Here is a 17,258-nt window from a genome sequence, read left to right on the forward strand (position 1 = left end):
CACTGATGTAGATACTCCCTTTTATGTTGCTGGACCATAATCGATACACACATTGTTACTCTGAGCATTGATGGCCTGTTTCTTCCCTACAGGGCTCATTTGATGTTCTAAGAGGATAAGGGATTCCTTTAGATTGCTTGACATTAGGTTGGAGGCCCTCTCCATCCGTTATCCCAAACTTCCATTACATGACCAATCCTTCTCCTTTTTTTCACCCACATATAACTTAGATAATATTGCATATGCTACTTGATGCACATGATTCTGGAAATTAAGCACAGTCTGAATGAGCATTTGTCAGGTATGTTATAAAGGGGATTCTTATCCAGGTATGGATTCAATGGTCTCTCAGGTGCCTTCCAACTCGATATTATATGACCTTGCAATCTTATTTGAAACTAATGTCCAAGGGAAGTCATTTAAAATGAAAGTTCAATAATAGGATGGAGGGAAATACATAGTTGTCATACCAATAAATGTGAATGGGATTAAATCACCCATAAAGAGGAAGTATATAGCAGAATGGATTAAAAACCAGAATCCTACAATATGCTGTTTACAAGAAACACATTTAATGTACAGATACACACAGGGTAAAGAAAAACCTGGAAAGACTTCATGAACTAATACAAAATGAAGTAAACAGAACCAGAATATTGTACACAATAACAGCAATATCATACAATGAAGAACTGTGAACGACTGGGCTATTCTCAGCAATACAATGATTTAAGACAATCCCAAAGGATTCATGATGAAAAATGATATCCACCTCCAGAGAAAGAATTGATGTCGTCCAAATACAGACTGAAACATGCTGCCTTTTTACTTTCTCTTTCTTTATTTTTTCCTTCCTTCCTTCCTTCCTTTCTTTCATCCTTTCTTTTTCTTTCATTTTTTCCTTTCTTAATCTTCTTGAATAAAGTGACTAATATGGACATGGTTTACATGATTGAACATGTTTAACCTATATCAGCTCGCTTGCCATCTCAGGGAGACGGAAGGGGAAGAAGGGAGGGATTGAATTTTGAACTCAATACATTTTTTTAAAAAATAAATATTAAAAATTGTTTTTACTTGTAATTGGGGAGGAAATAAAATATTATTTAAAAATAGAAAAATTAAATAAAATGAAAGTTCACTATTCTTCAGTAGATACATAGTCAAAAGAACTGTTTTCAAAAGAATTACAAATTGTTAACACACACATGGAAAATTGCTGTAAATAACTGCATCATAAAGGTATCCAATAAAAATGCAATGAAAGGAACTCTAAGCTTTCACCTCACACTAAGTAAATTGGCAAGGATGAAAGGTCCAAAAATCAACTTAGAAGGGGTTATGGGAAGACAAGAACATTAAACACTGCAATCAGAGCTTTATAATTGGCCTAACCATTCTACAAAACAAATTGGAATAATGTGTGACAGATTACTAAACCATTACTATCCATTGACTTAGGGTTCCTACTACCAAGTACCTTGTCCAAGGTGGTCAAAGACAAAATTTCATGCTCTGTAGATGCCAAAATATTCAGAGAATCACTTTTCATGATAGCAAATATCTTGAAATTAAGTGAATACCCATCAAGTGAGTAACAACTGAACAAACCAGGATATACCAGTGTGATGTTATATCATCAAACAGTAAGAAATGAGCGTAGGGGCAGCTGGGTGGCACAGTGGATAGAGCTCTGGTCTTGGAGTCAGGAGGACCTGTGTTCAAATCCAGCCTCAGACATTTGACACTTAGCTGTGTGACCCTGGGCAAGTCACTTAACCCCAATTGCCTCAAAAAGCAAAAAAAAAAAAAATGAGTGTGAGGAATTCAGAGAAATATAATGACTTACATGAACTCTTGCAGAATATAGTAATCAGAACCAGCAGAAGAATATATAGTGAATATAAATGAAAACACTTTTTAAAAAAATGGCCAAACACTCTACTATTTAATGTTGGCTCCAGAGAAGAGATGGGGAAACACCTCTCCTTTACTGATGCCTTCCATGTCCTTTGTTCCCCTTGAGGTCCTTTGGCTTTGGTTTCTTTGCATTGTTCATCTTTCTCAATATGTCTCTCTTCTTGTCTTCTTGTCATCAACCTCCACAGCTTGCAGCCTTGTCTGCATAAATTGCTCTCAGGGTGCATGTAAGCTTCTCCTTCTGCACAACTTTAACCTTACCCACCACACTTATGCATGTATGCTTTTTTTTCTGTGTGATTACACCATTTAAGTAATTCATAAGAGGTATAAGAGCTAAATAGTCTAGGAAGTAGTCATCTAGTTAAGCTTATTTCCCCATTTTACTAGGATAAAAAGATTAACATGCAGATATTTGGCTTGTTTTTTTTTTCAGGGTGAGCAATGTATATCTTAATCCTATGTACTTGATAATTATACTCTACTTTTCAAAGGGGGTGGTGGTATTTGTGTTTTACGGGGCACAAGATGTATAAGAGCCACGGTCAAAAGATCCCAAGTTCATGAGACTCTTAAAAGGCGAATATGAGTCATGAATTAATTTATTCCTCATTTGGCAATGGCTAATTGAAGGTAAATGGTAATAATAATAATGTAACTTTAACATTTCTTTTTCCTCAATAGTATGTTTTTTTCTGACTTTCTAATGAAAATTATTCTGTGTGCTTATTCAAGCTCTACTGGATCTTTCAATGTTCTTAATAAGAGAACTCCTTTTCATAAAGAGTTTCATATAAATCCTATTAAAATGATATAGCATATTTGGTTTAATACCAATATGAAGTAAATGATTTGGTGTGTTACCTGAAGCAAAAAAAAAAAATTTTTTTTAAAGCTTTTACTTGGATTTCAAAGTGAAGATGACCTTGTGCTTTTTTTGGGAGAAAAAAAAAAGGTTGGCAGCTAAGGTCACTGGAGTATATTATGATAGACAGTTATGCTCTGTGCCTGGCTTGGAGGCACTTCTGCTACATGGATTAGTGCCAACTAGAAAGAAACAGACTGCAAAGGATATTTTATCATTTCATTTGTAAATAATGGCCAAAGTCTTTGGAAGCAACTGTTAACAGCTTTCACCAAAGAATACAACGCTGAGTTATTGTTCCTCAAGAAAGTCAGGTTGCATCCTTCCAACTAAAAATGATAAATACTCAAAATGTCCCATGTTTTGTACCTATCATTTGTGGCAGCCACATAAGCAAGGGTCACTGTGTTTCACCAGGAGGCAGATTCCATCTGCAGCATCTCTGTTCTGCTGCAGTGTTTGAAAGGATACAGCTCACTTCCAGTGACAAAATGGTGGAGTGAGGAAGGAACCCTTTAAGTCCTCCCAAATTCCCCTCCAAACAACTAGAAAAATTGCCTCAGAATTGATCTAGGAGCAGGAAGCAGCTTACCAGCAAGGCAGGAAAGGTCTGTATCCCTGGGATGGGAGAGGATTGAGGTGCAAGACCAGCAGCAGCAGTCAGCCTCATGGCAGGGGGCCTGCAACAAGACTCCAAACCTGGGGTAATCCATCAGTGAGACCTCACCCTCCTGCAAGACAGCAGCCCCCTATGCAAGTGAGCAGTCCGCGCAGCCCAGGAAGACCTCACGCACAGCACAAGTCACCAGGTAGGCCTTGACCCCATTGCTGATCAGTGATGAAATACTACCCCAGGGCTATCAAACAGCGAGACCTCCTTCTGAGGCCTACCAACAGAGAGACCCTGTTTCCATAGCAACCCAGCAACAGGGCCCCACCCCTGGGGCAGACCAGCAACAAGATCCCTCTTCTAGGGCCAGCCACCAGAAAAACTGTTACCATAGCAACCCAGTAGCAAGGCCCCACCCCTGGAGCAGGCAAACAGCTAAACCTCATACCTAGGGAAGGCCAATAAGGAGCCCCCACTCCACTACAAGCCAGAAGAGAAGCTTACCCTCCAGGGAAAGCAAGCAGCTAAGCCCTGAAGCACAACAAGAGCCAGTAGTAAGATCCAGCTCCCTAGCACAAAAAACTTGAGACTGTGTAGAACTAGAGCCCAAGTCCCACATAAGAATACCAAGTCACAAAAAAGGCAGACAAATGAGCAAAAAAAAAAAAGAGCTTGACTACAGAAAGTTACTATGGTGTTAGGGAGATTAAGGCATAAAATCAGAAGAGAACAATAATGTCAAAATGGCTACATGTGAAGCCTCAAAGAAAAATGTAATTTGGTCTCAAGCCCACAAAGAATTCCTGGAAGAGCCTTTAAGGATTTTAAAAAGCAAATTAGAGAAGTAGAAGAAAAATTGGGAAAATAAATGAGAGTGATACAAGAGAATCATGAAAATAGAGTCAATAGCATGGGAAAAGATATGCAAAAATTTACTGAGGAAAATAACTCCCCAAAAAATAGAATTGGCCAAATGAAAAAGGAAATACAAAAGCTCACTGAAGAAAATAATTCCTTAAAAATTAGAATTGAATGAGTGGAAGCTAATGACTCTATGAGACATTAAATAAAAAAATCAAAAAAGCAAAGAAATAGGAGAAAATGTGAAATTTCTCATTGGAGAAACAATTGACCTAGAAAATAGATCCAGGAGACATAATATAAGAATTATTGTACTACATGAAAGCCGTGATCCAAAAAAAAAAAAAAAAAAAGCCCAGGCATCTTTCAAGAAATTATCAAAGAAAACTACCCTGATATATTAGAACCAGAGGGCAAAATAGAAGGTGAAACTATCCACTGATCACTGCCTGAAAGAGGTCTCAAAATGAAAACTCCCAGTAACATCATAGACAAATTTCAGAGATCACAGATCAAGGAGAAAGCATTGCAAACAGCTAAAAAGAAACAATTCAAATATTGTGGAACTACAGTCAGGATTACACAGGATTTGGCAGCTTCCACATTAAAGAACAGAGGGCTTGGAATATGATATACCAGAAGGCAAAGGAGTTGGGATTACTAGCAAGAATCACTTACCCAGCAAAATTGAATAATCTTTTGGGGAGGGGGTAGATATTTAACTAAATAGAGGAATTCAAGCATTTCTAATTAAAAGACCAGAGCTAAAAAAAAAATTGACTTTCAAACAAAACATTCAAGGGAAACATGAAATGGTAAAAAAGAAACAAGAAAGAAAAAACATAAATTCAATAATGTTAAACTGTTTACATTTGTATATGACAAGATGACAGTTGTAACTCTTAACAACTTAATTATTAGAAAAGCAAGTAGAAGGAATATATGTATAAAAAGGTGTGGATAGAAGGTAACTTTGATGGAATAATACCCCCAAAAACAGAATAAAGGAGTGAGAAAGAAAATTGCACTGGAAGAAGAAGGAGGTGAGAGATTGGATATAATAATGAGTTAATTAATAATACTAATAATGAGTTAATTAATAACACTAATAATGACTAAATTAAGACAATTATTAGGAGCTATTTTGCCCAATTAGATGCTAATAAATTTGACAATCTGAATGAAATGGATGAATATCTACCAAAAAAAAATTACTCAGATTAACAGAAAAAGAAATAAAATAGTTAAATAACCCAATCTTAGGGAGAAAAAATTGAACACACCATCAATGAACTCCCTAAGAAAAAATCCCCAGGAACAGACAGATTCACAAAATAATTTTACCAAACATTTAAAGAACAATTAATCTGAATACTATATAAAATATTTGGAAAAATAGGCAAGGAAGGAGTCATGCCAAATTCCTTTGATGACACCAATATGATACTGATACCTAAACCAAGAAGAACCAAAACAGAGAAAGAAAACTATAAACCAATTTCCCTAATGAATACTGATGCAAAAATTTTAAATAAAATACTGGTAAAGAGATTACAGAAATATATCACAAGGATCACACACTATGACCAGTGGGATTTATACCAAGAATGCAGGGTTGGTTCAATATTAGGAAAATTTTCAGCACAATTAACCATATCAATAACAAAAGCAACAGAACTCATATGATAATCTCAATATATGCAGGAAAAGCTTATGACAAAATACAACATCCATTCCTATCAAAAACACTAAAGAGCATAGCAGTAAATGAGCTTATCTTAAAAAGATAAGTAATATTTATCTAAAACCATCAGCAAGAATTATCTGTATCAAGGATAAGAAAAAAGCCTTCCCAGTACAATCAGGGGTGAAGCTAGGATGCCCATTATCACCTCTCTTATTTAATACTATATTAGCAATGTTAGCTATAGCAAAAAGAAAAAGAAATTAAGTGAATTAGAATAGGCAATGAGGAAACAAAACTATCATTCTTTCAGATAATATGATGATATACTTAGAAAATCCTAGACAATCAACTAAAAAACTACTTGAAATTATTAACAACTTTAGCAAAGGTGCAGGATACAAAATAAACCCTCATAAATCATCAGCATTTCTATATACCAGCAAAGTCCAGCAATGAGAGATAGAAAGAAAAATTCCATTTAAAATAACTGAAGACAATATAAAATACTTGGGAGTCTACCTGCCAAGACAAACCCGGGAACTATATGAACACAATTATAAAACACTTCTCACAAAATAAAGTCAAATCTAAACAAATCAGAAAATATTAATTGCTCATGGGCAGCCTGAGCCAATATAATAAAAATTATAATGCTGCCTAAAATTACTGAAGAAAATAACATTTTAAAAATTAGACTAACCCAAATGGCAAAAGAGGTCCAAAAAGCTAATGAGGAGAAGAATGTCTTAAAAAGCAAAATTGGTCAAATGAAAAGGAGGTCCAAAAGCTCACTGAAGAAAATAATTCCTTAAAACTTGGAATGGAGCAAATGGAAGCTAATGACTCTATGAGTAATCAAGAAATTATAAAACGAAACCAAAAGATTGAAGAAAATAGAAGACAATGTGAAATATCTCATTAGAAAAACAACTGATCTGGAAAATAGATCCAGGAGAGAAAGTTTAAAAGTTATTGGACTACCTGAAAGCCATGATCAAAAAAAGAGCTTAGATATCATCTTTCAAGAAATTTTCAAGGAAAACTGTCCTGATATTCTAGAAGAAAAGGGTAAAATAAATGTTGAAAGAATCCACCAATCACCTCCTGAAAGAGATCCCAAAAGGAAAACTCCTAGGAATATTATAGCCAAATTCCAGAGTTCCCAGGTTAAGGAGAAAATATTATAAGCAGTTAGAAAGAAACAATTCAAGTATTGTGGAAATATAATCAGGATAACACAAGATTTAGCAGCTTCTACATTAAGGAATCAGAGGGCTTGGAATATGATATTCTGGAGGTCAAAGGATCTAGGATTAAAACCAAGAATCACCTACCCAGCAAAACTGAGTATAATCCTACAGTGGGAAAATGGAAATTCAATGAAATAAAGGACTTTCAAGCATTCTTGATGAAAATACCAAAGCTGAATAGAAAATTTGATTTTCAAATACAAGACTCAAGAGAAGCATGAAAAGATAAACAGGAAATGAAAATAATAAGGGACTTATTAAAATTATTAAAATTGAACTATTTACATTCCTACATGGAAAGATGATATTTGTAACTCATGAGACCTTTCTCAGTATTAGGGTAGTGTGTATATATATATATATATATATATGTATGTATGTATGTATGTGTGTATATGTATATGTATACATATATGTGTATATATATACTATATACTATAGTAGTACATATTATAGTATATATATATATATATATCTGTTACATGAGCAATATATATACATATATATATTATAGAGAGAGAGACAGAGAGAAACAGAGACAGAGACAGAGAGACAGAGGTCACAGAATGAGTTCAATATGAAGGGATGATATCTAAATAATAAAATTAAGTAATGAGAGAGATTGTACTGGGAGAAGGAGAATGGGGTAAATTATCTTACATAAAAGAAGCAAGAAAAAAGCATTTACAGTGGAGGGGAAGAGGTGGGAGGTGAGAGGGAATGAGTGAATCTTACTCTCATCATATTTGGCTTAAGGAGGGAATAACATACACACTCAATTGGGTATGGAAATCTATCTTACCCTAAAGGAAAATAGGGGGGAAAGAGATAAGGGGGGGATGATAGAAGGCAGGGCAGATTTGGGCAGGAGGTAATCAGAAGCAAACACTTTTGAGGAGGGACAGGATCAAAGCAGAGAATAGAATAAACAGGGGCAGGGAAGGTGGTATAGTATGGAGGGAAATATAGTTAGTCTTTCACAACATGATGATCATGGAAGTGTTTTGCATAAGTACACATGTATAACCTATATGAAATTGCTGGCCTTCTCGATGAGGGTGGATGGGGAGGGAGAGAATTTAGAACTCAAAGTTTTAAAAATGAATGTTAAAAATTGTTCTTACATGCAACTGGAAAATAAGATATATAGGCAATGCAGTATAGAAATCTATCCCTCCCTACAGGAAGATAGAAGGGGAAAAGGATAAGAGAAGGAAAGAAGTGATAGAAGAGAGAGCAGATTAGAGGAAGGGGCATTCAGAATGTATATCATCATGGGTTGGAGGGAGGGTAGGGATGGGGAGAAAATTTGGAACTCAAAATCTTGTGGAAGTGAATGTTGAAAACTAAAAATTAACTAATTAATTTTTAAAAATAGAAAGTCAGGTGGACCTAATTTCAAGTCCCATCTTTTACTATCTCTGTTACATGAGCAAGTCATATAACTGCTAAGCCTCAGACAACTCTGATAAAATCTTTCTACTGAATTGAAGGAAGTTGCAGTCTGTACCAGTCTCCATCAATGAAATTATGAGTACTTGAATTAAAGCTAACACTTGCCTTTCCACTTATCCTTGGTGCAACTGCACTTTGATTTTTGAGGGGAACTCTTAGTGTTCCATGAATCATAGCTACATGTGGGAACATTAGTGGTATGTGAGGGGAAAACTTGGGATTATTAAAAAATGTCCTTCACTTTCTCAAAGGCAATTCAGACCATTCTTCCCTCTGATCCATTTCTGAGCCCAGCTCATTATGCAGCTGTAGTGACTGTCAAACATCTATGAATGGATTGTCTAATGCAATGGAATTTTCATCTATGTGTATGGATTATCATATACCCCAGCATTCATGCAGCTTAGAGTGGGGAAAATGTTGGGGAAGTCTTGGTAAAAATACTGGATTTAAGCTTATTTTCATAACCCAAAATTGCAATATAAATGAAATTTATTTGATAATTTAATATTAAATGCTTCATAGGGAGAAATATAACTGGCACTCATTAAAAATTGAACCTTTTTATTTGGTGCAAAAAAAAAATAGAGTGGTGGATCAGTGGAATAGATTAAGTACAAATTACATTATAGTAAATGACCATAGTAAACTAGTGTATGATAAACCCAAAGATGCAAGCTTTTGGAACAAAAAATAATTGTTTGACAAAAACTGCTGGGAAAACTGGATAACAGTATGGTAGAAACTAGGTATAAACCAACATCTCACACCATATACCAAGATAAGGTCAAAATGGGTACATGGTTTACACATAAAGGGTGATACCACAAATAAATTAAGAGAGCTTGGAATAGTTTATCTGTCAGATTTATTGATAAAGGAAGAATTTAGGATCAAGGATGACATAGAGAGCATTACAAAATGTAAAACAGATCATTTGGATTATATAAAATTTTTTTAATTGAATAAACAAAACCAATGCAACCAAAATTATAAAGAAAGCAGAAAACTGGGTAGGGGGATTTTGCAAGTATCTGTGATAAAGGCCTCATTTCTCACATATATAAAGACCTAAGTAAAATTTATAAAAATACAAGTCATTCCCCAATTAATAAATGGTCAAAGGATATGAATAGGCAGTTTTCAGACAAAGAAATCAAATGTATCTATAATCATATGAAAAAATGCTCTAAATCACTACTGATCAGAGAAATACAAATTAAAACAACTCTGAGGTATCACCTCACACTTACCAGATTAGCTAATGTAATAGGAAAAGGAAAATGACAAATGCTAGATGGTATGTGGGAAAATTGAGACACTAAAGCACTGTTGGTGGAGTTGTGAACTGATCCAACCATTCTGGAGAAAAATTTGGAACTATGTCCAAAGGGCTATAAAACTGTGCATACTGTTTGATCCAACAATACCACTGCTAGGTCTATATCCCAAAAACATCCAAAAAAAGAGAAAAGAACCTATTTGTACAAAAATATTTATAGCAGCTCTTTTTGTGGTGGCTAAGAATTGGAAATCAAAGTGATGCTCTTCGGTAGGGGAATGGCTAAGCAAGCTGTGATATATGATTATAATGGAATGTTATTGTACTATAAGAAATAACAAACAGGATGATTTCAGGAAAACCTGGAAAGACTTACATGAACTGATGCATAGTGAAGTGAACAGAAGCAAGAGAACATTGTGTACAGTAACAGCAATATTGTTTGATGAAGAACTGTGAATGACTTATTTTCAGCAATACAATGATCCAAGACAATCCCAAAGGACTAATGATGATCCATACTATCAGCCTCCAGAGAAAGAACTAATATTGATTGAATACAGAATGAAGCTTGCTATATTTTTACTTTCTTTCTTTTTTTTCTTTTATTCAAGTCTTATTGTACAAAATGACTAAGGTAGAAATGTTTTATATAAATGCACATGTATAACCTATATCTGATTACTTACCATCTCAGGGAAGGGGGAGGGCAGAGATAGAATTTAGAACTCAAAACTTTAAATAAAAATGTTAAAAATTGGAAAAAATAAAGATGCAGTTCTTGGCTTCAAATTGACTGAATTACTAAGTGAAAAACAAAGTGAAAGAAGACTGGAAGTCTTACATAGACTATGGAATATCTTCTTAATATGCAAATACAAACTCCAAATCACTCACCTTTCTCAAGACAACCTTGTGTTTAAGACACTCAGAATTGGTTTCAAAACAGAACATCTACAACTGCCTCTCTAATAATGGCATGAGCAAAGCATTCAAAAAGAATTTAATCTCTTGTCAATAGTCCTACATAAGCTCTCCAAGTTATTTCTGAAATAGTAATTTTAAGTAGAATAGTTTGATTGACAGGAGCTTAATTTTAGCTTCTGCTTGTTTCAGGAGCAGCTTAATGGCAGCATTAAAAAAAAAATATGCTCGAGATTTAAAAGCAGGTGGAAAAACTCACACTTCTGATTAAAAAGAGAATTCTTTCTAATCCTGTGCTTTCCACTGCACCTGAAAGTGTCTTCTATATATAGGGAAGAAAAACATACTCCATCACTTCTGAAGTGTTAAAAAACAACAACAACAAAAAAAAAAAACAAAGACAAATAAATAAATAAGTGTATATAACTTACCATTAAAGTTTACAGCCCGAATATAACTAAGGAGCTCTTTACCATCAATTGTGCTCATTCGTGGACAAAGACCAATATAGCCAGGACAGAGATCTTTATGCATGTTGTGAAGTGCATAAGCCATGGAATATACTGCATCGATTACAAACTGAACTTTTCCTTCTTGCTCATAGGAGGAATCCCGGGCAATTCGTTCTAATCCTGTGAGAGGGAAGGAAGGAAAGAAAAGGGAGGAATGAAAAACAAAATCTGCTCACTTTATTTTTAACCTATGCATTCATATGGTGTAGAGTATTCAGTGCAAATAAAGAGAAAAAAGTATGGCTCCAGCTTCCAGCATTTTTAGAATACTTATTGAGATACACTAAAATTACCACATTTTATTTCTAAGTACTGTGGTACTAGACTGAGCCAGGTTTTTCAACTGTATTTTGAATTATTACTTTGGCAAAATGGAGAAAAATACTTCCTTGGAAGGGAACAAAGTTCAAGAGGAAATAATAAAGATAGAGAAACTATACATCTCTGTGTCAAACTTATTGAATAACAGAATATTTTACATTTTGTAATTACATAATATTTTGCTTGTGGCCTGACCTTTTAAGTAAAATGTGTTGGCTGTGTCTTTCTTCCTATCCATATCTGCTCCATTAACATCATTTAATTAGTATGCTCAAAGTATGGTCATTTTTCTCAAATCAGTTCTTACTTAGAATGTTCCATTTTGGGAGCCTTCTCCCCCAACCCTAAATCTTATAATGGAATATTTCCCTAAGTGGACCCTATTTATCTTCAGAAGAATCAGTCAATTTACTTTCTTCTCACTCTCTATTTTCTGTTTTAATTTTCCATTAAAGACATGTAGATCTATCAAAGTTAGTGTCACATAGAATAATTGGATTCATATGAAGACATATTTAATGCTCAGAATTGACATAGGAGATTGCTTTTAGTTTGGAAATTAACATTTTATATTTGAAACAAATAATGTTAGAGGAAGAAGGAGTTTTAGAGGTAATCTAATCTGATCTTCTGACTTTGCTGATGGGGAAACTGAGGCTTAGAGAGGTGAAATGAATTGCTACATAGTGGCAGAAATAGGACCAGAAACAAGATTTTTAAATTTTCAGTCCAGCATTCTTTCCACTACATGAATTTTAATCACAGAAACCCAAGTAGAAATTTCAAGGTGTCCAATTTAATAATTCAGAAAAAAAGCCACATATTCATGCATGGACAAATGTCAATGTAACCATTAGCTAACTCTTTGTGAACTAAAATAAGAATCTGTATCAACTTTCCCCTACACATTCATATTCTGCAATACAGGAGTTATTTCACTGGGAGGTGCAGACACACAAAAGAGATTTTCTCTGTTTAGATCATTATCATAGAAGATATCTTCTATACAGTCCAAATGGAAGAGGGATCCTCTACACATGGCACCCTTCTCCAGGTAATCCTAACTCCAGGTGTTCCTAATTCCACATGTCTTAACTACACGGAATCCCAAAAACCTAAAGGATTTCTTCATGAAATCCATAGCCAATGATAAAAGATAATATAGCAATCCACAAAGGAAAAGCCAAGTGGATGAAAAAATTATAGTGCCCAAATAATGGCATGCACTTGAATAGGCAAATCACTGTAACTATCAGCACATACATCTGGGACAGATGTTATGGCAGGGACCAAAACAAAATAAGAGAAGAGGAAACAAAATTACACTTAGGAAACTGCACAATGTTTTTACCTCAACAAAATTTAAGTGTTTATCATGTGCCAGGAACTAAGCTTGGTGCTAGGGATTCAAAGGTACCAACTGAATAAGGAATTTACATTCTATCATTAGGACACAGCATGTGTACAAATATATATACACATACACACACACACATATGTGTGTGTGTGTGTGTGTATATAGTAGTCTCCCTTTCATTTTCCTTATGCTAACAACTGGGGTAGGAAGAGTGTCTGAGAATCCTTTATGGTGGAAATAACATCTAAGTTGAGATATGAAAGAAGTTAAGGCTTCTAAAGGTAGGAATGAGAATGGAGGGTATCCTGATCATGGGGAATGGCTAGTGCAAATGCAATGATTTGAGTGATGGGATGTCAAGTATCAGATAAATCAAGCGGTCTAATTTATATAGAACTTGTAATTCATAAAGGTGAGTTACATAAACTAAGTTTAGAAAAGTCTAGAATAAGTAGGAAATGGGATAATGAAAAGATTCCTGGAAAGAATAAATGACCAACAATGTATCACCAATAAAGACTTGTATACAAGTTTTATAAAAGAAAGTATCAATGACTTATTTGATGAGGAAAGGTAGTCAGCCCATCATATAGGAAAAAAAAGTGTTTTTGTTTCAAACACTGTCATTGTCAAAGAATTCAACACAAAGTGTCCAGTATATTTACCTCTATACTTAGGCTAAGCCTCAAAAATCAAAAGGGGAAGGAAAGGGAACAAGTATTTACTCAGTGATTAGCATGTGTCAAGCATCATTAAGTGCTGTACAAGTATTATCTCATTTGATCCTCACCATAACCCTGAGAAGAAGAGCCAATTATTATCTCCATTCTACGTAGAAGAAACTGACACAGATATCATTTAAGTGACTTGCCCAGGGTAAATCAGCTACTGTCTGAGTTCATATTCATACTCCAGTCTTCCTGACTCTATGACCAGTGTTCTACACTCTGTTCCACCTTGCTAGAACAACATTCAAAGTTTTTCCAGCATTTTTGAATTTTAAAGAGCTTGAGATCCACTGGCATAGACTTTGAGGACCAAGGATTGCCTCCACACCATGACAAATCATTAGAAGTAGGATATTAAAAGAATCAGAAGGAAGCCTCAAGGGTATTGGTAGAAATCCTTTATGAATGATTTACTAAAAAATAAGGACAGGGACAAAGTCAAGATGTCAAAGAATAGGCTGGGACTTGCCTGAACTCTCCTAAATTTCCCTCCAAACAACTTATAATAAGGCCATAAAATGAATTCTGGAGCAGCAGAACTGACAAAAGGATGGGGTAAAACAATTTTCCAGCCCAAGATAACTTAAATCAACAGGAAAGGTTTGTCACATCAGGATGAGAGTGGAGTGCAGTCCAGTGTAGGCAATGCCCCAACAAGAAAGTGAAAGGCCTTGGGGCAACTGAATGCATAGCAGTGGTTTCCAGAGTTCTCAGCCCACAGATGATCATACCATCTTGGAAGAACTGAAAACTTACAGACCCTCAGAACTAATTCTGAAAACAGTTGCACAAAACCCCTAAAGTTTGGGACAGCCCAATTTTGACACAAAGTTGAAAGTCAAGAAATAAATTGGGAAAATGAGCAAACAAACAAACAAAAACCTGACTGTAGAAAATTACTATGGTGACAGGGAAGATCAAAACACAAACTCAGAAGAAGACAACACAGTCAAAACTTCTACATCCAAAGCCACAAAGAAAAATATAAACTGATCTCAACCTCAAAAAGAATTTCTGAAAAAGCTCAAAAAAGATCTTAAAAATCAAAAAAGAGGTAGAGAAAAAAATTGGGAAAATAAATAAGCCAACAGCTTAGTAAACGAGACACAAAAAATACTGAAGCAAATAACACCTTAAAAAACAGAGTAGATCAAATTGTAAAATAAGTACAAAAATCCAGTAAAGAGAAAACTTAAAAAAAAAGAATTGGCCAAATGGAAAAGGAGATATGAAAGTTCAGTAAAGAAAATAATTCCTTAAAAACTAGAATTGGACAAGAGAAAGCTAATGACTCCATGAGACATCAAAAACAAATAAAACAAGATCAAAAGAATGAAAAAAATAGAAGAAATTGTGAAATGTTTCATTGGAAAAACAACTGATCTGGAAAATAGATTGAGGAGAGATAATTTAACAGTTATTGAACTACCTAAAAACCATGATAAAAAAAATCTAGATATCATCTTTCGAGAAATTATCAAAGAAAACTGCCCTGATATTCTAAAATCAGGGGTAAAATAGAAATTGAAAGAGTCCACTGATCACTTCCTGAAAGAAATCCCAAAATGAGAGCTCCCAGGAATACTACAGCCAAATTCCAGAGCTCCCAAGTCAAGAAGAAAATATTGCAAGCATCCAAAAAGAAACAATTCAAATATCATGGAGTAAGAGTCAGGATAACACAAGATTTAATAGCTTCTATATTAAAGGATCAGAGGGCTTGGAATATATATTCTGGAGGGCAAAGGAGTTCGGACAATACCAAGAATTACCTAACCAACAAAACTGAGTATAATCTTGCAGGTGAAAAAATGAATATTTAGTGAAATAGAAGACCTTCAAACATTCTTGATGAAAAGAGTAGAGCTGAATAGAAAGATGACTTTCAAATACAAGACTCAAGAGAAGCATAAACAGCAAGTTTCTCTGATAAAGGCCTCATTTCGCAAATATATAGAAAACTGAGTCAAATTCATAGAAGTAAGCCATTCTTCAATTGATAAATGGTCAAAGGATATGAACAGGCAGTTTTCAGATGAAATAATCAAAGCTAGCTATAGTAATATGAAAAAATGCTCTAAATCACTATTGATTAAGCTACCACTCCACAACTATCAGAATGGCTAATGTGACAGAAAAGGAAAATGACAAATATTGGAGGCTATGTGGAAAAATCAAGACACTAATGCACTGTTAGTGGAGTTGTGAACTGATCCAACCATTCTGGAAAGCAATTTGGAACTATGACCAAAGGACCAAAAATCCATCCATACGTTTTGATCCAACAATACCACTACTAGGTCTGTATCCCAAATAGATTCAAAAGCAAAAAGGAAAAGGGTCTGTATGTACAAGTATATTCATAGCAGTTCTTTTTGTGGTGGGCAAAGAATTGGAAATTGAAGGGATGCCCATCAGTTGGGGAATGACTGAACAAATCATGGTATCTGATTGTGCTGGATTACTATTGTACTATAAGAAATGATGAGTAGAATGGTCTCAGAAAAACCTGAAAAGATTTACATTATAACTAATGCAAAGTAAAATGAGCAAAACCAGGAGAACACTGTATATAGTAACAGCAATATTGTACAATGATCAATTTTAAATGACTTAGCTATTCTCAACAATATAACGAAGTCAGATAATTCTGAAAGACTTATGATGAAAAATGCTATCCATCTCCAGAGAAAGAACTGATGAAGTCTGAATGAAGATTGAGGCATACTTTTTTTTTACTTTATTTTCTTTTTTTGGTTTGTTTTTTGTCTGTTTTCTTTCATAACATGACTAACATGGAATGATGTTTTGCATGACTACCTATGTATAACCTATATAAAACTGCTTGCCTTCTCAAGGAGTGGGGAGGGACAAGAAAGAGGGAGAGAATTTGAAACTCAAAATTTTTAAAAAATGAATGCTAAAAATTGTTTTCACATGTAATTGGGGGAAAAATAATAAATTAAAACATAAGGACAAAAATTGAGAGAATGAGAACTGGAATGGCATGCAATCTGTACCACTGGAGAGAGTCTACACAGATAAGATATGGGTTCATTAAGAGTATTTAATGCTTATAGTGTAGAATATACTTTTATTGGAACTGTGCCTTGAGGCTCAACCCAGTCTTCTCTAATTACACCTACTCTCCTGGATGACAATTTTGGACATCTTAAATGATACATACAAAGACAAAATGAAAAGGTTCCAACATAAACATAGGGATGCAGAGTGGGACTGTGGAAAGGGCACTGGGTTTAGAGTCAGAGAAGCTGGGTTCAAATCCTAGTCCTGCTTCTTAATGTTTATGTGACCTCCAGCAACTCAATTAACCTCTTTGGACTCGTGTCTTTATCTGTTAGAAGACATTAGCCTATATGGCTTCAACATTCCTTCTAGATCTAAATCTATCATCCTATTGTCCTATTATTTAGTATAGTTATGATATTCTGACTTTTATTCAGTAAAGATTAGCAATTAATGTAT

General features: G+C 34.6%; 1 protein-coding gene across 1 annotated transcript in view; it reads right to left on the reverse strand.

Annotated features, from left to right (window-relative positions):
• GRM8 (glutamate metabotropic receptor 8) overlaps nucleotides 1–17,258 on the reverse strand; it is a 907,987-nt gene that overhangs the window by 338,303 nt on the left and 552,426 nt on the right. The window contains exon 6 of the mRNA XM_027840194.1: nucleotides 11,286–11,486. Within this exon, the coding sequence (XP_027695995.1) occupies nucleotides 11,286–11,486 (201 nt within the window). The remainder of the gene's footprint in view (nucleotides 1–11,285; nucleotides 11,487–17,258) is intronic.

The sequence above is a fragment of the Vombatus ursinus genome, unplaced genomic scaffold (assembly GCF_900497805.2).
Source record: "Vombatus ursinus unplaced genomic scaffold, bare-nosed wombat genome assembly UNPS02014839.1, whole genome shotgun sequence".
Lineage (NCBI taxonomy): Eukaryota > Metazoa > Chordata > Mammalia > Diprotodontia > Vombatidae > Vombatus > Vombatus ursinus.